Source organism: Sycon ciliatum, chromosome 8 (genome assembly GCF_964019385.1).
Source record: "Sycon ciliatum chromosome 8, ocSycCili1.1, whole genome shotgun sequence".
Lineage (NCBI taxonomy): Eukaryota > Metazoa > Porifera > Calcarea > Leucosolenida > Sycettidae > Sycon > Sycon ciliatum.
This window is the reverse complement of record NC_088650.1, coordinates 16,990,117-17,011,899: the sequence shown is the minus strand read 5'-3', so window position 1 is coordinate 17,011,899 and position 21,783 is coordinate 16,990,117. Positions and strand designations below refer to the sequence as shown.

General features: G+C 48.3%; 1 protein-coding gene and 1 long non-coding RNA gene across 2 annotated transcripts; one reads left to right on the top strand and one right to left on the bottom strand.

Annotated features, from left to right (window-relative positions):
• Positions 1–319: 319 nt before the first annotated feature.
• LOC135823914 (uncharacterized) lies at positions 320–15,729 on the bottom strand. The gene is made up of 4 exons (XM_065336790.1): positions 15,144–15,729; positions 12,035–12,233; positions 10,344–10,611; positions 320–1,078 (listed from the first exon to the last, which is right to left on the bottom strand). The coding sequence occupies exons 1-4, from the start codon at positions 15,267–15,269 to the stop codon at positions 853–855; spliced, it is 819 nt and encodes a 272-aa protein (XP_065192862.1). The 5' UTR covers positions 15,270–15,729; the 3' UTR covers positions 320–852.
• Positions 15,730–17,942: 2,213 nt separating this feature from the next.
• On the top strand, positions 17,943–21,424 carry LOC135823910 (uncharacterized). The gene is made up of 3 exons (XR_010554798.1): positions 17,943–18,240; positions 18,340–18,517; positions 19,052–21,424. It is a non-coding gene; the product is annotated as an uncharacterized LOC135823910 (long non-coding RNA).
• Positions 21,425–21,783: the final 359 nt, after the last annotated feature.

Below are 21,783 nucleotides of genomic sequence, written 5' to 3'. Positions count from 1 at the left end.
CATAATTATGGCTGCAGGTACTAATAGCTAATTGTTGCAAAAAATCATGGATTTCCCAAGATTATCCACTACTAGTATGCATGCAACTCATAATCATGAAGTAATAATAATTATTATAATAGTTGGTTGTTCCAACGAGGAACACACGCTTCTTGCCGAACTAACTTGACACTTGACTGACTCACGACTGCCATCCGGAGCACGTCGCACCTTCAACTCGGCAAACCTGCAAGAAAGCACCACTCCCTGCTCAATACAAAAGGGAGCTGAGTCACGCTGCTACCTGGGGCTTCACGAGGTGTTTTTCAGCAAGCACCCATCTAGACACACATATTTATTGTCATCAAAATCAACTCACACTACTATCATTATGATGCCGCCAGAACTTGCACTTGCAGTTGAGAATTACTGAAGGAAACTGCACTATAGAAAGTAGATCGAGTCAAGTGAAGTCAGCTCCGTTGTCAGAGAAATCAGCGATGCTAGAAAATCTTGATGAACAGGGGAGAAGTTGCAGTAATGTCGCAAAACAATACATACTAGATCCTGTAGCTACACGTATCCTGCAGTAGAGAAAGATGAATGTTGAATAGAACCAGAATATGCCAATAACGAATATAAACAGTTGTGAAAAACAATCGCCACAAAGAGAGCTGGAATCAAATATCAAGGCCAACACTGAGGAAAATGTTACTTTTTTAAAGACTTTAAAATCATCGGAGGACCATTTAGTATACTAAACGTGAAAAATTGCGCCAAGCTCCATTCGAAACTAGATATCGACTGCAGTTAGATCTCAATAAAGTAGAACTTGAACACGGAATACATCACATGACAAGAGACTTGGTTTGTTTATATTGAAGCAAGGACATCAATTGCATCTCTCCTTTGCATGGCCATCAGAGCTTTGATAAGCATTGCAACAGTGGCAGCGGAAACGCCAATTCGACCTTGCCACACGAACAACGTTTGCTCGGTCGGTCCTTCGTTGTCTTGCGATTGCTCCTCTGTCGAAGTCATCCATGATTTCTCCAGAAGACTGAGCTTCTCTTCCGGAAGTCCAAGAAGTATGTAGAGTCTAAAAATGACGGGAAAAAGAATACAACAATGAGTTGTCTTAATTAATGTCTGTGGTGCCTCCTTTGCACCATGGTTGGTAGCTCGGCTTTCTTTTAAGCTCACAGTTGTCCGGATGAGGCGTACATGGCCAAAACAGCTAGCTCAAGTAGCTGTCTACAGCATTGGGTGCTAAGCTCCTCGACATTTGTCTTCTTGAGCACTCTCGGTAGGCTGCTCTAGTACTGCTGCATAACGCATCGCCCGCTATGTTTCGTAGTTAGGCTGAAACCACACTAGGCACAAAACTGCGTAAACACAACTTTTCGCCTGTGTCATCAAGGAAACGCATGCAAAACGCAAAACGCGCTGCATTTCTTTTCAGCAAACCTGGTACCCCTGTAGAAAGCAACTTTTCGCCTTTTCCTTGCCTTTCGCTCGGTTCTTCATACGGGTAGGGATCGCTTGTTGAGGTTTGCACCGTGTCGTTAGTACATGTACATGGCTTCCTTGTCAGTCTGTAGTATTTGAGATTTCATCTGCCAGGGCTTTGCTTCCAGTATAATTTCCGGACACTCCTGTTGCCTGCTGTTGTTAGTTTCCGAGATGCCGCACAACTATTTCACTGACGATCTCGAAAAGAAGCTCATGGAGCTTTGGGCAGCGTACCAGAAGACGAAGCAGGGCCAGATGACAAAGCGGACCATCCGAAAGAAGGAGAGGACCGAGGCCTTGAACGCGTTTGCCAAGGAGCTCTAGACTCTTTTTCAAACTAATGCATTTAAAAAAATCAGAGGCCACATGCCACGTACTGCTCTTTTCTCTCCGAAACTCAACACTTGCAAGCCAGATATGAAAGAAAGAAAAAATCATCAGTCACAACACCGGGACTCGAACCAGGGACCTTGCTATTCGCGAGCAATGCTCTAACCAACTGAGCTACAGTATGACTCTTATCCACAGTGATGGTAAATCTATCCTTCTTCGATCAATCCACATCTGGCTTGCATCATACTGGCAACTCACACCAATCAAGGCGGCCCCCGGTCATTCGCTTGATATCATGGGGAGCGCATCAAACTATGTCCACTGCGAACAAATACAAATTGCAATTTCAAATTTGGACTTCACGGAGAATTTGAAAGTATTAGGAAATTAGAGGCCACATGCCACGTACTGCTCTTTTCTCTCCGAAACTCAACACTTGCAAGCCAGATATGAAAGAAAGAAAAAATCATCAGTCACACCACCGGGACTCGAACCAGGGACCTTGCTATTCGCGAGCAATGCTCTAACCAACTGAGCTACAGTATGACTCTTATCCACAGTGATGGTAAACCTGTTGTTCAGAAGATCCCGAGGTCTGAACCAACGACTATATGTCACATGCATGGTTGTGCTGTACTGCTACGCATCGGCTTCTAGTATGCTTGCATTCATGGTAGCATTGACTGTAGCGTAGACCTGAGCGGTCACGTGCATGTTTCTGTCTCGCGAGTTCCCGGATGCATGCACCGGAGCTTGCGCCGCGCTGTGCTTTTGTTTAGTTCCTGGTTGTTGGACTTTTAGTAGTGTTTTAGACTAGTTGGTGTGAACAGTTGCTTTTCGGAGTTCATGTAGAAAGTTCAAGGTTATTGTTTCTTCGAATCGCTTTCCGTTGTGCACGAATGTGGAATGTGTCACTGTGTGAGTGTGCGTTCCCTTTAGTGAGCTTTTCTTAGTAACAGAAAATTGGTAGCAGAGGATGGTTACTAAAAGGAATTAGCTCAGCAGATTGATTGTGATAGTGTTCGCGTTGCGATTTGTAGCAGTGCGTCTCGAACCTGGAATAGGGTGCGGATAATGGCATCGTCGGAACCCACGACCTTGGAGTATGCTGCGGAGCCGAGTGCTCAGGGAGAATTGGAGGACGACTATGAAGAAAGGCCAAATTCGGGCCGCCGTCGCTCCTCAACTCCAGAGCGAGAGGAAGCAGCTGGGGATCGTGGAGTGGGCCTAAACTCAGCGCAAGTGGAGAGCGAACTGAGAGTGAGAAAGGCCGCCATCAAAGGGCAGTTCACGAGAGCGAGACGAGGCTTGCTAGTGCAGCTAAATGCCGATGGTCCATGCGACATCGAAGGGATCTCGCAACATCTGGAAGGCCTGACGGCACTGTACGACGGAGCTACTAGTTTGTTGGCAGACATGATCGGCAGCTGCCAAGACGTTCGCCAGCGGAATAAACTGGCAAGTGAGTTGGAAGCACTGGAGACTCAATTTTCGGCGGCCATGGATCGAGCGCAGGCCAAGATCGATGTCAGTAAACTGACCGAAGCCCATCCGCAGTCACCGTCACAAGGCCGAACGGACATCATCTCGTCTCCTCACGAGGACACAGTATACACACTGTCTGGGAGTCAGCGTGGGAACCCGACAGAGACTGTCGGCGGCAAGACCATTGTTCCTGTAAGTACAAGCACTCAGGTCGGTACTAGGACACTTGACGCGACAGGTAGAGCTAGTGCAATGTCGTACACCAGCATCAGTGATCTGTCAGTGTCAAGTGTGAGCGCCAGCCCTGTTCAGTCTGTACATGACACTGTACTGCCTACCTCAGCACCAGTGACAACCATCAATGGCATCACAGGTAGCAGCAGCCTCACTGCAGCCACTACCTTGACCACTGGCACTAGCATGACTAGACCACTTGCCTCACTGGCTGCACCCAGGAGTGGTACTACCAGGCAGCCATCCACCAGTCAAGCTGTGGCCAGCAGCCAGCCTGCATTCAGTAGCAGCAGACTGAATGCAGGGGCAAGTGTGTATGTGCCATCTGCACCATCTGCACTGCCTGCTGCCAGTAAAGCCTGGCCAGGTGGCGCAACCAGTCCTTGGACACACATGCAGCGCATTGAGATCCCCACATTTGCAGGCGATAAACGTAGTTTCGAGGCCTGGTGGGCTGCGTTCTCAGCGTGCGTGGACAAATCGCCAGTGTCACCAGAGTGCAAGATGCTCAGGCTGCGGCAATATCTGAGTGGCGAGCCACTGCGGACTATCAAGAGTCTCGGGTACACTGCTGCGTCCTATGAAGCTGCCAAGGACATGCTCACAAGGAAGTATGGCGGCGAGCGTCGTCGTCTGGCAATCCAGCTTGAGGAGATTGAGGAAATGCGGCCAATCCGAGAAGGAAAGCCACGGGAGCTGCAGCAGTTCGCTGAGTTGCTGATGGTAGCAACTGTCCAGCTCAAGGAGGCAGGACGACATGCGGAGCTGTTGGTCGGCACGCTCTATCACTCCCTGATGAAGAAGCTGGATGAACGGATCATAGCGCGCTATCATCGCTGGCGATATGACCATAATAGATCAGAGAGTGTAGAGTGCCTGTTGGAATTTGTTACCCTGGAAGCCGAGCTCCTGGTGACGGCGGCAGAGACGGTATCAGGTTTCAACACAGCGGCAAAAGCAGACCAGCCCCGCAGCTCGCAGGATCATCGTGCAAGAACGCTGCTTACCGGTACTCGCAACAAGTCATCTCCAAGCAAGTGCCCAGCCTGCCAAAGCCAACACCCAGTCTGGAGGTGCCTGGTATTTAAGTCGGCCACGCTAGATGAACGATGGCGCATTGCCAAGGCCAGCAACCTGTGCTTTCGGTGCCTGGGCGCTGGACACCGTGGGCAAGAATGCACTTGGGGGGACGCGTGTGGCATAAGTGGTTGCAGCAAAAGTCACCATCGGCTGCTGCATAACGCGGAGAAGACGTCGTCAGCCTCGGGCACTGACACAGCATCCGAAGACAGCAAGCCTACGGTACGCCAGGCGCTCGCAACATCAGCAGAGGGCAAACAGCAGCGTTCACGAACAACAAGCAACAGCAGGCAGTCGGAACCAGCGATGTCCCTAGTCACGTGTCAGACTACAGATGACAGCAAGGCATTATCAACAGCTTCCAAAGCGTCCAAGCTCATCGCCGTGTCCATGAGAACGGTGCCAGTGAAACTCAGGTCTGGTGGGAAAGAAGTGCTTGTTAATGCACTGCTGGACGACGCAAGCACGGACTCATACGTAAGTTCGCATGTGGCATGTGAGCTTGGTCTAACGGGAGAAAGACAACACCTGCCGGTGAAAGTGCTCAGCGGTCGTACTGAGGTGTTCTCAACAACACATGTGACGGTTCAGCTCTGCAGTGTGGACGGAGAGACATCGGCGACGCTGGACGCATTCACAACCGACTCAATCCTCGGCAGTGACAATGCAGTGGATTGGGTGCACAAGCGCCGTGATTGGGCACACCTCCGCAACATTCCATTCCCAGCACTGCCGAACCGTCGACAGGTAGATGTGTTACTCGGCCTTGATGCAGTACAGCTTCAAGCAGCCATACGAGAAGTCCATGGGCAACCTGGAGAGCCGATTGCTCGCCTGACCCCCCTTGGATGGACCTGCGTCGGCAGGATTGGCAAGGTCAAGGCAGACCCGGTAACCTGTCTTACACGGGCTGCGCCACACGACGTTCGGGAAAGTATTGCGCGGCTATGGGCCATTGAAGAGTTTGGCCAGGCTCAACCGCAGCAGCCCACTCTTTCTGTGGAGGAGAAGGAAGCGATGCAGGCTGCCAGAGAGTCCATGCAGTGGATCGCCGATGGACGGTACCAGGTCGGCATCCCATGGCGTGCTGGTCGGCCAACACTACCTGACAATTTCGCGGCTGCACTGAAGCGTCTGCAAAGCACGGAACGACGCCTAAGCCAGGATGCAGCAGCAGCTACAGCTTATAGCAACATCGTACTGGATTACGTCAAGAAAGGGTACGTGCGAGAGGTCAGTAGCAGCGAGCTCAAGCAAGGTCAACAATGGTTCCTGCCGCACTTCGCAGTCCTGAGACCGGATAAAGCTACGACGAAGACCCGGATGGTCTTTGATGCATCAGCAAAGTGCAAAGGCATTGCACTCAACGATACCATGCTGCCAGGGCCGAAACTGCAACGCCAGCTGCCGAACGTGCTGACCCGCTTCCGGCACAAACCAGTAGGAATCATCTGCGATATCGCCGAGATGTACCTTCAGGTTCATCTCCGTCCAGAGGACCGTCCCTACCACCGATTCCTGTGGCGAGGCATGGAGCCAACAGCTGAGCCACGTGTGTACGAATTCGAAAGACTCGTGTTCGGCGCCAACGCCTCGCCGTTCTTGGCTCAGTTTGTCTATCAAGAACATGCCCGAACAAACCGCCACAAGTACCCATTAGCAGCGGAAACCATGCTGCACTCAACGTACATGGACGACTCCATGGACTCGGCCACAGATCCCAACGAAGGTGTGGAAATGTATGAGCAGCTGTCAGCGTGCTGGAAAGAAGCCGGAATGCATGCCAGAAAATGGCTCTCCAACTCAAAGGTGGTCATGGAGAAAGTGCCTCAGCAAGATCGTGCCAGCCAGATCGACGTGAGCTGCCCAGAGCTGCCAAGTGTCAAGACGCTGGGACTGCTCTGGTCGGCCGCAACAGATAGCTTTACGTTCAAGCCGAACGTACCAGACCTGTCGAAACAAGTCACCAAGCGATCGTTCCTGAGCGCAACGGCAAGCGTATTTGACCCGCTTGGATTCGTAGGCCCCTATGTAGTGAGCGCTCGGCAGCTGATTCAAGACATGTGGCTTCTGGCGTTGGATTGGGATGAACCGCTTCCGGATGTCCTAAGCCAGCGGGTTACGGGTTGGTACGCAGACCTAGCCGAGCTATCTCACCTCTCGATCCCACGCTGTTTGCAGGCAGTTGAGGCAGGCAGCCCTACCAGCAGGCAAATCCATGTGTTCACCGACGCCTCAGAAACCGCTTATGGTGCGGTCAGCTATCTCCGTTGTGTGTATGATGATGGCCATGTGTCTACTGCTCTCATCGCTAGTAGAGCCCGTGTAGCCCCGCTTGCAGCCATATCGATTCCGAGACTAGAGCTGCTAGCTGCAGTCATGGGCATGCAGTTGGCTATCTGGTCATCCGATGTCCTCAGTCTACCAGCAAGTGAAGCAACCATTTGGACAGACAGTCTGAATGTGCTGTACTGGATCCGGAACCGTGCGCGGAGCTTCAAGCCGTTCATTGCAACACGCATCGGAGAGATTCAGCAGAGCACCAGTCCCAGTCAGTGGCGTCATGTGCCGACTAAAGTGAACCCGGCGGATGTTCTCTCCCGAGGTTCGTCAGCCCAGGCTCTGATCCATAACGAACTCTGGTGGTCGGCGCCGGACTTTCTCCGCAAAGAGGAAGCAGAATGGCCAGCACAGCAGCTTCAAGAGCCAAAGTCTACCGTCAACTTGGAAAAGAAGAGTGCAGACCCGTCGGGGCAGGCACCAGTCGTGCTAGCTACAGTGGCGGCTGAGGCCGAGGCACCTTGGAGCTTGAATCCAACAAGGTTTTCTGACATCAACCGTCTCGTACGACGCCGAGCATGGGTGATGCGTTTTGTGCAGAACTGCTCCAAGCCAATGGAGCTCCGTGAGACTGGCCCATTGTCCTCTGACGAGCTTGCGAGCAGCCGAGCTAGTGTGATTGCGGCAGCACAAGAAGAGTCATTGGAAGAGTACCGCTTGGTGAGAGATGGAAAGCCTATCCCAGCATCAAGTAAGCTTGCGAAGTTACGACCAATGCTGAATGATGATCAACTGCTGTGTGTTGACAGCCGTCTCCGAAATGCCGCGATCCTGGACGAGCAAGCCAGATGTCCTGTGATTCTGCCGCGCGGACACTGGGTTACCCAGCTCATTGTCAAGGAGGCTCATGAGAAGAACCGTCATGCTGGTGGCATAAGTCATACGCTGTCTGATCTGTCACAGAAGTATTGGCTTCTTGCTGGGCGAGAGGAAATAAAGGCATGGGAGAAGAAGTGTGCTCACTGTCAACGGCAGGCCGCGAAGCCAGGCACACAGATAATGGCGCCACTACCCACCGTCCGTGTGTCATTGCCGCTGAGAGCATTCTCGCGTGTCGCGGTGGACTACGCCGGACCTTTCACAACCAAGCAGGGACGCGGAAAACCTCGGGCGAAGAGATACCTCTGCCTATTCACCTGCCTTCAGTCCCGGGCTGTTCATTTGGAAATGGCAACAAGTCTCGATGTCGACGGATTCATGAATGCTTTCTTGAGGATGACCAACCGGCGCGGCGTTCCGATACAGGTCGTCTCCGATAACGGCCACAACTTCGTCGGAGCCGCCAACGAGATGAAGAAGCTTCTGAAGGCAATGGAGGGAGATGTGCAGCGTCGAGCAGCGGACAAAGGCATCAAGTGGTCATTTAACCCGCCGGCTGCTCCACACTTTGGTGGCGTACACGAGGCACTAGTGAAATCTGCAAAGCGTGCCATCTTCGCCATCCTAGCAGGTGCGGAAGTGAATGATGAAGAATTGGCGACTGCAATCACCGGCGCAGAGGCGTTACTGAATTCACGACCACTTACCTACCAGTCAGCAGATGCCAGAGATTTGCTGCCGTTGACACCCAATCATTTCCTTTACGGACACCAGGGCCAGCCATTCGTACCAAAGGGCACCGACATTGTGCCGCACAGCCACCGTTATTGCTGGCGAGTTGTCCAGAGTTTGGTCCTACAAGTATGGAAGCGCTGGATGACCGAGCTATTGCCACTTCTCCACACTCGTGCAAAGTGGCGGCAGCCGCAACCAGACATCGCTGTGAACGATGTTGTGCTGGTTGTCAACACAGGAACACCCAGAGGTAAATGGAAGCTGGGACGTGTGGAGGAGGTCTACCCTGGCGTTGATGGACGGGTCCGAGTCGCGAAGGTCAAAGTTGGTGACACATCGTTGGTCCGTCCCATCGCTCAGATGTGCAAGCTTAGCTCGGAATAACGGTCAGAAGAGTGTATGATGAACATGTCCAGTAGCAAAGCTGAGAGTAATTAAATAGCGTCTGAGTGACTGCAAGTGGGTGCGTATAACATCGCATTGCTTTGCCTACGTGACATTATCGGATAGTTAATAACATTATGCACATGTATGCATAGGGTGAATATTATTCTGGAGACTGCGCACTACAGCTGCTGTCATCACTATGTTTTTAGTATCCGGTGTGAGGCACCGTAAATGGCTAAATTGTAGCGTTTCACTATGTTTCATCATTATTGCGAGTGCATGTGTTAGTGGCTGATTAATCTACGTTCAATCAGGGTAGGGGAGAATGTTCAGAAGATCCCGAGGTCTGAACCAACGACTATATGTCACATGCATGGTTGTGCTGTACTGCTACGCATCGGCTTCTAGTATGCTTGCATTCATGGTAGCATTGACTGTAGCGTAGACCTGAGCGGTCACGTGCATGTTTCTGTCTCGCGAGTTCCCGGATGCATGCACCGGAGCTTGCGCCGCGCTGTGCTGCGCTGCTTTTGTTTAGTTCCTGGTTGTTGGACTTTTAGTAGTGTTTTAGACTAGCTGGTGTGAACAGTTGCTTTTCGGAGTTCATGTAGAAAGTTCAAGGTTATTGTTTCTTCGAATCGCTTTCCGTTGTGCACGAATGTGGAATGTGTCACTGTGTGAGTGTGCGTTCCCTTTAGTGAGCTTTTCTTAGTAACACCTGTCCTTCTTCGATCAATTTAGTACATAAATTTCACAGCGCAGTGTTTTCTGGGACCCAGAAAACGTGGAAAACACAAGGATCCATTGCGCATCAGAAACGACAGTGTGGATGCAATTTTGCGATATCGAAAAGCTGAACGTAAACGTCTACTTGATTTTCTACGTAGTGTGGTTGCAGCCTTAGAGCACTCTGGGGCTAGAGTAACGAGTTATCTTAATGTCTGTGGTACCTCCTTTGCTCCATGGCCGGTAGGTCGGCTTACTTAAAGCTCGTAGCAGTACTGATGAGGCCTATATGGCCGAGTACAGCTTACTGTCTACAGCATTGAGGAGAAAGATTACACAAAGACTACTGCGAATCTGAAAGTTCAATGGTGGATTACCTGGTATTGTTCAGATTCGACGTGGAGAGATTGAAATGATTTTGGACCACATGTTACTTTATGCACAAAAAAACCCGATGGTTGAAATTCTACTTCGAAGTAGATTAGAAATTTTCAGTAAAATATCACTTGCACCACAGTGGCCACAATGAACACCGCCAGATGTGACGCTTTCCAATGCAGTAGAGGCTTCTCAAGTGGTAACACAACGTTCTGCGAACCTACACTCTTTTAATGCTCTTAATATAATTTGAAGCGACGCACCTTGGTTGTGTTCATGAGTTTTGCACAACTTCAGAATAGTGAATGTTTAGCTCATGTGGACTCAAGACTCACCTTCGCCAGTCATCTCCGAAGGGATGCTTGCGGTCCAGCAGACGACAAAAGGAAGCGCGCGTGTCAGCAGACAGCGTTGACACTGGACGATCACGAAACCTCTCTTGCAGGTCGTGGATATGTGCTACATCTTTAGGTGGACTTTCCGGTGATATCGGGAAAGCCGTCGGCGAGGTCGATAGTTCCAGGTTGTCATGTTCAATTGCCTCCATATGCTGTGCAACTGCTCGAATGCGAGATTCCTGATCCAAACTTCCCTCCCTCGACACTATACCAGCATAAACACCAGGACAGAAATTTGTGCAATTACCCAAGCAACACCCCAAAGATCACACCTACCGTAGAATCCCGCGGATAAGCCCACCCGCGGATAAGGCCATGCCCGCGCATAAGCCCAGGGTTTGTTCGAACATCACAAAGCTCATCGTACAAGCCCATGGGCCTAGGTCATACCGAGAGTCCATAAATTATGGACTCTTGGCATACCATGTACGTAGTACATGCAGTTTTTTCGTACATTTCAGCACAATCATCGGTTGTTTTTGTTTGCACAGTGGTTTTCAGCAATGTTCTTCTCACTTCCTTGATACTTTTCAATAGCACAACTTGGTGTCGGCGTATAAGCCCATGCCCGCGTATAAGCCCATGTTCTCGTATAAGCCCACCGAAATGTCCTTGTGAAACAGATAGGCTTATCCGCGGAATCCTACGGTAATTCCTTGGGTCCTTTGCATACAGGGAATTGCCAATCCAAGTTGGAAACACACATCCTTGGCGTAGATACAGGGGATCGAACACATGAAGATAGTAGAAGATAGTAGTAATGCCATTACTGAAACACCGTAGAATTCCGCGGATAAACCCAATGGGGTTACCTGTTTCACAAGGACATTTCGGTGGGCTTATACGAGAACATGGGCTTACACGCCGACACCAAAATTGTCTATTGAAAAGTACCAAGGAAGTGAGAAGAACATAGCTGAAAACCACTGTGCAAACAAAAACAACCGATGATTGTGTTGAAATGTACAAAAAAAGAACGAAAACCCCTACATGTATTATGGTCATGTACATGGTACGACCTAGGCCCATGGGCTTGTACGACGAAGCTTTGTGTGATGTTCGAACTTGGCCTGGGCTTATGCGCGAGCATGCGCTTCTACGCGGCGTGGGCTTATCCGCGGAATTCTACGTTAGTTGACCATGTTCTAGCCTGTTGAAACAGGTAACATAAACTGGTCAACTTCGAATATAAGTGCATTTTTACTCGGCACCGTAGTAGCGCACATATAGGCACATGCGCCTGTATTCGGATAAAAGCGCACTCTCACTTACAAGCGCATGCTCTTGTAAGCGAAGCACTACCAAAATTCTCACTTTGACACAATCACGGAAAAAAGTCTGTAAACAGCATACAGGAACCATGAAACTGACACTACAAGACCTGGTCAAACACAAAGATTCTGGCAAACGAACTCTGATCGTGCATGTGCGTTAAGGTGAAAATATTTCATTTTTGAAAATTGGATTCGTAGCAAAAATTCACTTAAGCGCATGTGCTGATATGTGTGTTAATATGGTGGCGATCAGTAGGGACTATACAAAATGTCTGTGGAATACGGAAGTATCGTTTTGCCGAGAGCAGTCCACTATGGGACAGTTTATCGTATAAATTGAGTATGGTACCGTACCTTGCCGGCTGCTGCCCAGAGAAGATGGGTTGCTCCATGCTTCGTCCTCACCAGGCTCCACTGACAGCAGCTTGGCGATGCTCGGCTGCTCCAGCCGCAATGCATCGAGAAATGCAGGGAACGCGTTCGACCCGCTTCTTTTCAGCATCTCCAGAAACGACGAGTTCTGCTGCCTTGAATTTTCACTCATCTCCCGAAGCTGTAGTGTGGAACGACAGCAGCAAAGCAGACACACTTGGAAGTAGAATCTCCTTGTGAATGTGATTTGCTAAGCTTGGAGATTCAGTAGATGTGTGTGCATTGTTTGGTGTAGAGTTCCGTAGGCTTAGATTTCTCACCTTTCCGATGGCTCAACTGTTTGGTTCTGGCTTGGCTTCACGGTATACTGTTTAGCCTGGACGGCCCATTTCGGCACGCAAAATCAAGAGTACTTTACAGCTTGATGTGTGCATACCGGTCGAGGTTCCGGAAGCAGCCTGCCGACATGTTTTCAGATGCTGAGCCACGGGAGCAGACAGTGTGCACAGCGAGTTCCAATGTACAGCACAGGCCTTTGGCTGTCTGCACTACTGTAGAACCGGAAAGTTTAACGACCAAAAATGTTTAAAACGTTTTTGTAATTTTGGCATGATATTAAACGTGCAGAAAGTTTAACGATGGCTACATGGCCACCCAGAAAATGCATCGATGTATGCGCATATTTACACAGACATCTCGAACCGGGTTCGCAATAACGTTTCTTCAAATAACGAAAAAAAATTGGTCGTTACACGGTTAGACTTTGTGATTCGTTAGACTTTCCGGTTTTACAGTTTTCCAAGATTGGTTGTTGCTTTGCTCTTGCGATGACCATTTCCACTTTCTTTACCTTTTATATTTTCTCTGGTTGGACTGAACTAAATCTGTCAATCTTCCAAGACATAGAATTAAACAGTTCGTAACAGAACCTGAATGAAGCTGTTCGCTCCAGCAGGATTACAACCTATAACAACACTATGCAGCCCGGACTGGCACACAGCAATAATTATTACAACCACATGTACAGTAAAAACCAGGTGTAAGCGCCCTCTGGGTTTAGCGACCACCTGCTCTTAACGACCAGGTTTTCCATGCACGGACTGTTCTACGCAGAAACTGTGGGACCTGGTTCTAAAGACCACCTGGCTTTACCGACCGCTTTTGCTTGCACCGTGGGGTGGTCGCTTAAACCAGGTTTTCCTGTATGTTAATTAGTGGATAATCTCAGGCTTCACCGTATTACCGTTGCAAGCCACCAGCTACAAGAAACCATAATTCATTTGTGACACCACCAGCAGGGTAGCTACATGTATGTGAACATTTTTCCAGGTCCTGTTTTTGTGGTTTCGAATTTCCTAGGCGGCTGGCCTGGGGCAACCGCTTGCTCGCGGACGGGTGTCGTCAGTGAAAATCTTTTTCCAATTGTGTTCTCGACATTGCAGTTTGCTTGTCTTGGCTAATGACAAAAATTCTAATAACATTACAAATAAGCGACGAGGCGACAACAGTTTCAAATTGCGAACAAAAGGACGACGCAGCCCTCACTGTAACCCACACACTTCACATATCGATTCAGCTTGTCCATTTGTTCTCAGTCAATTTTGATAACATTCTATTCATAAATGTGAGGGAAAGTTGCAAATGGGAAACGTCCGAAGAAAACAATTGACTGACACCACCAGGATTGGAACCAGCGGTGACCCTCGCATATGGCCAGCGGTGCTCTGCCACTAAGCTATGGTGTAGTCGTCATCCAAGCAGCGACCGTTCTGAACATTTTCTTCCGAGACATCGAGACTCACGCCGCCTGTAAATCCACACAGGCGGGTGGGACGCAGCACTCACTGTAACCCACACACTTCACCTACAACTACAAACCACTGTAAGACCAGTAATGCTAACGAACATTTATTTCTAACGATTTAACGAATTTAAACAATTCGTTAACATTTGATGTCGTTATGTACAAAACGATACCTTAAATTCCGTTAATAAGCCCCGGGCGTATACTTTGCTCAGCGTCAAAAAACGGGCGTATATTGGGCATGGGCTTATTTTATGGCATGGGCGTTATTTCGGACGCAATTTGCAGAAGATCAATCTATCAGCAACCCACTAGTTTCAGTGAACCACCATTCACACTGAGCGCGGTACAGCTACATCAAATCACAGCTGGAAATTTGGTTGTAACCAAGAATGTAGCGATAAATTACAGATTTGATAGGTAAACCACTTGCTATGGTAAGTACAAGGCACAACAGGTACCGGCATGGCTGAAAACGTCGTGATGCTGAAGCAGGTAAGGCAGAAAACTAGATGACACTGAAATTAAAATTAAATTAAAGCTACATTCCAACGGAACATCGCTGTCCTCGCGCGCCGTGGCAGTGTTGAGTTCTGCACTGTGCTGCGTGCAGTTGGATGGTACGCACTCGATCTACAACTGCTCTACAGTTTGTACGCGAACGCACGCTCGCGCGCTGGTCATTTTGAGTCCACTTTACGCCCTGGGCTTATTTCGGGCATGGGCGCTAAAACGGACTTGAAGTATACACCGCCTAAAACTGGGCTTATTATCGGACATGGGCGTTATTTACGGAATTTCACGGTATGTACATGTACAGTCATTTGCCGGTTTTGAGACGGAATTCGTTAGAATTTCACCTCGTTAACCCACAAAATCCGGAGATCGTTAACTTTATTCGACGTTAAAATATCTGGTCTTACAGTAGCACGCGGGGAGCCCCAAAACATAAAATCTTCATTAGTTGGAGGGAAAGTTGCAAACGGGAAAAGTCTGAATTTCAAACAATAATTTCATTATTGGCCACATGAAACAAACTTCCTAAACGTCACAGCCAATGTCGTTATGATGTGTCGAGTGGATGGTCAATACCAATTTTTCTGTGAAACACGCGATTCGGCTCTTTGCATGATAATATTCATAATCAGAATATGAATATGAATATGAGGCGTTCACGTGTCTACTCGCTTCAGACGCGAACAAGGGTTACAATCATGTACATGTATGTGCCCATTTACCATGTTTACCCGTGCACCACACTCCACAGTCAGTTGAGTTGACACGCACCTGCCTGCACTCGGATTCCTCCAGGATGCGTTTCTCCTCCAGTACTGGCAGCACCGAGTCCAGCTTCAGGCCATCCAGCAGCACCAGCCTTTTGCGATTCAGCAACCTTCGGTGTTGCATATCCATTGCGGAGTAGCAGCCTGGTGAAAATTTCTTGCAAAAAACTAAGTTACTTCATCAAGAAAATAGCCGAGCACCGTGCGAATGTGTGCGCACGAAGTAAGTAAAGTTAGTTACTTCACCAGCTAGTTTCGCCAAGTCGATGGATGTTTCAGGTGTGTGGAGACTGTGGACTCGACTGTAGCTCCTCCATAGGCATAGATCTATGACTATGAGTATGAGGTCGCGAAGTGCAGGAGGATGGTATCAATGACCGGCAAGCTGGGTCCTGAGGATTGATAGTCCGGACACGACGATTACTACTACATGTAGTAATAGCACCACAGACTCAGTGTGTTGACAGTGCCCAGACTCAGTGATGAAGCGAGCAGAACATCTACCGGCACCAGTGCAGTACCACTCCAGAATGCATTCCTTGCCCGCCCTACCTTTTTCAAAGTTTTTGCGTCTGGGCACTGTTAGTGTTACTGTGTTAGTGCACTGAATATGTGAGCTCACTCACTGCCTGTCGCGCCCAGTTGATGCCAGTGTTTACGTACGTGGTGTCGTTGATAATGAAGTGCTTGCCTTCTCGATGTTGGTTGGAGAATCAGACACACAGCCTGAACCAGGGAGTCGTAAAAATTCCTATGGCTACTATTAGTATGGTATTTTACGACTCCCTGGCCTGAACCAGTGACATACTGATTGACGGACAGAACTGAATGTCTGTCAAGTGTCAGAAGTAGGCCAAGGCTTGCACGTGTACAATGTTGTATTGTTAGATTGACAGCATGAAACAAGGTGGAGGACACTGAGTCTGTCTGTGTTCGGAAACAGTGACCTTGTTTCATGCTGTCAATCTAACAATAATGTGTGAACTATCAAGGTTTATGTATATAATACTAATTTTGAACTAGTATTATTACATTTTATTATACCAAGTACAATGTAGTGACTGTCCGCTCTCTGTGCATGTGCATGCATGCGAGATGAACGACGTGGAGGAGTCTGTGCACAGATTCTGGGCTGGTTGCACTTGCAGCCAATGAAGTCAGTGACAGTGAGTTAGTAATAGTAGACTGTCGTGTGGCTGTCAATCATGTAGACTTGTAGTATCTTTCTTCTTCTTTCTCCGTCTACCATGGTCTACCAGGTCTACATGACTGTGCATCGTCTGCTGCTGCGAAAGGATTCGCCTGCTTTCTTGTTTCCATGCCGCGTTCCCATTTACATGACGTACGCTTCTGGTGCTCTCGTGGCATGTACAGTCGTCCCTCTCTAATCCGGCACTTTATAATCCAGCACCCTCGATAAACCAGCACAATTTTCAGTAGCCAAAATGTCCTCTTCATGCACATTGCAGCAGTAAATCAGATTTGTTAATCCAGCACCCTCCCTAATCCAGCAGATTTTCGTGGCACAAATGGTGCCGGATTATAGAGGGACCACTGTACATGTAATTGTTGGTGCTGAGACCAATGCCAATGGTCAGTGGAGCGCCTAGCGCCTCCAGACTCACCAACAGAGAAACACCGAATACAATGCCATAAGCGCGAAGGTCTTTCCCACTCAGACAACTGGTGGTTTGTAACATTCTCCCCACCAAAGGGCTTCTCACCGCCGTACAACAACTCACACAAGTCAAAAACGATCCGGGGCTCTGACTACGCGCCGCCAGAACGCGTCATCTCCTACTGCGGTGGTAGTGCCTAGTACTAGTAATAGTGGTAGTACTGGTGCTGACTCTTCAGAGTCAGACGCACCTTCCCACTGTTCTGGTACAGTAATGTCCCCCATTTTCCTAGGTGCAGCGCAGTGTTATGAACTAATTACTTATGAAGTAAAAAAAAACCCGCTTGCATGTGGACTTGATCGGAACCACCTTCATTTCACGTCTCCATGCAACCCACAAACAAGCTCTCAGCTGCACCATTTGTGCGCTCAACGAGCGATTTCGCTCGTTGAGTATACAGTGGCACTAACAAAATTGCAATTATCTCTTGTGTTCTTTCGCCGATTTTCATAAACAAAGCATCTACGTTTCGAGGGGAACCTTGGCTATCACGTCGAAGTTAGTTAACCGAAGTCTCTACGACGTACAATGCCGCCGTGGTGAGACTCGAGGTCGGAGGAAAACTGAAAAATTCACTCCGATCGAAAAATTCAAATTTTCACCTTAACTGCACTTGGCAAGGGTTTTCTCCGGAGTGCTACGTCATACTCAAGCATGCTGCACACCAAAATTTGCGCTTGAAACGAGCTTTCCGCTGTAGTTTGTTTGAAGTCGATGTAATGAAGGAGCATTGAATGGCGGCTGTTTGAACTGGAGCTGTTCGCGCACGGCTGCTGGTTTGAGCGGCATTCTAGGCCACGCAGAGCAGAGGCCGTGCAGGTAGCTGGCTTGAGTGTGGTATTAGTCGCTACGTCTTGGAAATACCTTTCCAGCGGTGTCAACTAACTTTGTAAAAATCGGTGAATGTTTGGCAGAGATACAAGCGAAAGTGCATGTTATTTGAAGGTGAGTAAATCGTCGTACTTTCAGTGGACTCGAGAGGGCAATGGGGCTGTTAAGTGATGACGTCACAGTTCCTTCGATACACATAGCAACGATCCCATTGGGGACAAACAAAAGACTTTTTTAAAGTAGTGTCGTCTCCACCAAACCAGTTGTCAGTGGCAACAATGCCAACATAGGAATCGTGTACATTTCTTCGTTTCTTCTTTGCTGTTTTCAGTGAGTGTTTTGTTTTCTCTTTGTCCTTGATCTCGACGGTGTTGTCGTGCTCATTACCTTACTGAGACGTCTCTTGTGACTGTAGCCAGTGTCACGGAGGATTTTATTGGCGTGACGAGGTAGATCGCTGAGATCGAGCGTGAAAAACGCTCTGCACTAGTAGCTCATGTAGAATGTCTTCTGGGATGGCGTATCCATGGTCAACAAAGCCAAGGTGCAAGACAGCATAAGAGATCGTGTAAACGATGTGAACTCCAAAAGGTAAGCTCCTGAACAAGTGGAAAGATATGTGTATTTAGTGTTTACAAACTCTCTCTTCATCCATCGATTGCCGCTATGCATTGCATTTTGTCTTCACAGATAATCTGGACAAATAAATTATATTGTAACTGGAGAGTGCAATCGTGATTGGGACCCATCCCAATGTCATCACATGGCTGTGGTGACTAGTGTATACCTGGGAGAGTTTTTCCTCAACTGAGATGGAGTGCACATGTACATGTAGGTGGATGGATTATGAGAAATGCGAAGATGTGGAGTAAGTTGTGTCGAAGAAATATGTAATAAAATAAAATTTACTTTACACTCAAACATACACTGTACATGTACATGTACATGTAACATCATGATAATGATTCCATCTTCATACATGTATCTCCGCAACAGGTACGCCATACGCACCGAATACATGGTGTCTGTGCACGCGCTTGCGTGCGTGCGTACATGCACACACTCTCATGCGTGGCCGAGTTGGCCGGATGAACAGACCACGCATTTGCACGAGGTGTCCGTCATGTCATCGGAATGCTGTACTTTATGACTTTATTCCAAAATAGTATGTCTTGCCCCTGTCAAATGGAGTTTGTGTCTATGCTCAGCGGGTATCGGGCCACGACGCCACACTGCAGGCAGCGCTGGAATTAAAATAGCACTTCATGGATTATTTTAACTAATTTCCTTTGCGTTCACTTTGTTGAGCCCGTGGTTTCATTTCTGTGTTCTGTTATGATTGGCCTCTGGAAATAATCGGAGTGGATGTAATTTTGTCATATGTGTGTGCCTTGTGCAACAGGTTCAAGGCTAGATGCACTTCACATTCGGCGTGCGATCTCGGCGTCTGGGCCTGATAACGTCTTGGTTGGATGGGTAATCAAGGATGATGCTACTGGGCACACCAATGTACATGTCAATGTAATTTTTACTTTTTCAGAGCTGCACTATTTACGTCTCGATGCTTACTACGGTGCTAGCGTGTTTCCCCTGGATTATTTCTTTCATCATGCGTGTTCTTGGGCTGAGCAAGCAAATGCATGAGTGTGCAGCTATAACCCTGTGTATCTTTGGTTTCACTTTGTTCTGCAATGCATGTACATGTTGTACCTTGTAAGTTGTAACCATGGTAGCAGTACTGATGTGCTTGCACTGCTTCGTGTGGCCTGCGTATTTCAGGACTATTCAGTGCATTAGACCCAGGTTGGTTTGGTTGCCGGATGATCTCTTGTTGCGTCGCTCTGTGTTTTGTATTCATCATTTTTTTGGGCTTGAGCTGGTGTGCGACTTTGTACATGATGTACCTCACTACAACTTACAGTGCGTTTTTTTATAATAGACTCTGAAAACCTTGAGAACGTACTCAAGGACACTTTTGAGAAAATGTCATGCGAGTTGCGTCACGAAAATCTGCGCGCGAAATTCGAAAAACCAGGTGCGACTCGTGGCATTTCGCCATCTTGTTCAGAGTGTCCTTCGAGCTCCTTGCCTCGTGGCCGGAGGAATCATTTTGTTGCTGACTGCACTGCTCTGTGGCCCTATTTTGCTTTTTCTCGAGTGTCTTTTCGTTCGTGGCAACTTGTTCTCTTGACATGCCACATAATTATAACAAAACGCGAACGGGCCATGGTACATGGTGGTGTCTGTTTTACAATTTTTTGCGAAGACGAGGAGAACAATGGCTGGGCATCGAATTGGTCCCAAGTATTCCATTCGTCATGCTGCTGTTGCGTGTGGCGTCAGCATTTCCACCATGAACAGATGAACCAGGGATGCTGACGGCGAAAATCAGCGTGCTGCGTTGGCCAGTGATGAAGGCAACGAGAGTGACAATCCCCGATGTGAGACTCGTGCCATGAAACCACTCAACCCTGACGGATTTGCTTTGGACTGTATAAGAAGTAATTTACGGATTCTATGCTGCGAAGGAGGACCCAACACTGGACAAAGTTCCTGCTCGCTGCAGAGAAAGCATCGACGATTTTCCAGACATGAGCAAAACTAGCTCTTGGGAAAATGTTGCGTTCCATGGGATTCCAGTGTGGCAAGACCAGAGGTATCACACAAATAATGATGGAACAGCACAGGATTGTGTCATGGCGGCATCGCTACCTGTGAGACATACCTGGATGAGACGTGGGTCAATGCGCGTCACACAGTTACCAGGAGGTGGTACGACAATGGTGACAGGAGTGTATAGGCAAGCAACCAAATGAAGCACCATCAGGTAAAGGCAAGCGCGTTATTGTTCTGCATACTGGTGGACGGGACAGATTCGTGAAAAACTGCGCCGATGTGTTCGTGACTGGAGGCCGGCGCCAACGATGATATACGTCGTCGGCTGTCCGAGCACATCTGTTCACTGTGTAATACTGTCGTCACAAGTGCAACACAAAACACGGAATTATTGGGGCCGTTTCGTTCCTCGCTGGTCTTCTACTATTCGCACATGTTGACCCAGACAAAACTGTGACTTATTTGCATTGTGTGTGTGTGTGTGTGTGTGTTTGTGTGTTTGTAAAACTGCTCATGCTTCCTTTTTGTTAGTCTCTTTATGGGAGCTGTGTGAATTGCCTTTGTGATTTGTTGTGGTGTTTGAATTTTCACTGCATTCTTTCAGGGATCGAGGGAAGTTTCCTACATGCATGCTGGAATGTTTTGATTTATTGAGCTAATTGCAATGCAGGATTTGAATTATTCAGTACAGTTTGCCACAATAAGTCGTGAAAAGCCACGACTCACTGGTTTCCTACAACGGTTAGGAGAATTGCAGACAGCAGTGCACAACTGCACAGCCATGTGCATGTACATGTACATGCATGCGCTGTACTACAGTATACCTAAAAAGAAAAAAAAGAATCAAGATGAACTGTACTGGATTCGAACTCATGCCGGGCACCATGCAAGTGATGGGCTTTCCTGGCTAAAACTTCCGTTTTAAAAATCAAAATCCACTGAAAACCATTTAAAACCGGATTTCTAGCCGAAACCCGGCCGAATATCTAACTTTGACAATTATTATTATTCCCACTCCCAAACTTAATTTTCTTCGATCCAACACCCACACAAACGTAGCTGTGAAGAAAAAATTTCAAATTTGGAATGAGAACAAACTAAAAAATCAAAATCGACAATGGTCTGTTATAAAAAAACGCACTGTAGTACAAGTCAAGTGCTCTGGCAGGCGGCAATCGGGGGGAATCCCCATGAAGAACACATCCAAGTCCACCAAAACCATGAAAACCTCGCCTATGTAGTCTTTTTTTTTGTAGATAGACTGCTACTAGTACTAGCTGTAGCTCGCGAGCTCAGCTCGACCTCTGCAACCGCAACTGAGAAACAGTTCCTGTTACGTCACGTAACCTGTCGTTGCAGCATTCATGACCACGTGATATGAAGCCATCTGGCGCGGCATGGCGTGGTGTGGACGTGGGCATATGCAAGGGGAAACCCGCAGGTACTAGGTGAACCCCATCCTAGCCAAAGAAATGCACCCGGGGTACCCGACCGTACATCATACATGGCCTGGCCATG

Bases quoted from the DNA above. Each gene is read 5' to 3' on its own strand.
- LOC135823914 (XM_065336790.1), bottom strand. From the start codon at position 15,269: ATGGATATGCAACACCGAAGGTTGCTGAATCGCAAAAGGCTGGTGCTG. The intron at 10,612-12,034 runs GTACGGTACCAT...ATGCTGGTATAG, and splicing joins TCTGGGCAGCAGCCGGCAAG to TGTCGAGGGAGGGAAGTTTG. The intron at 1,079-10,343 runs GTGAGTCTTGAG...CGTCATTTTTAG, and splicing joins TTCGGAGATGACTGGCGAAG to ACTCTACATACTTCTTGGAC.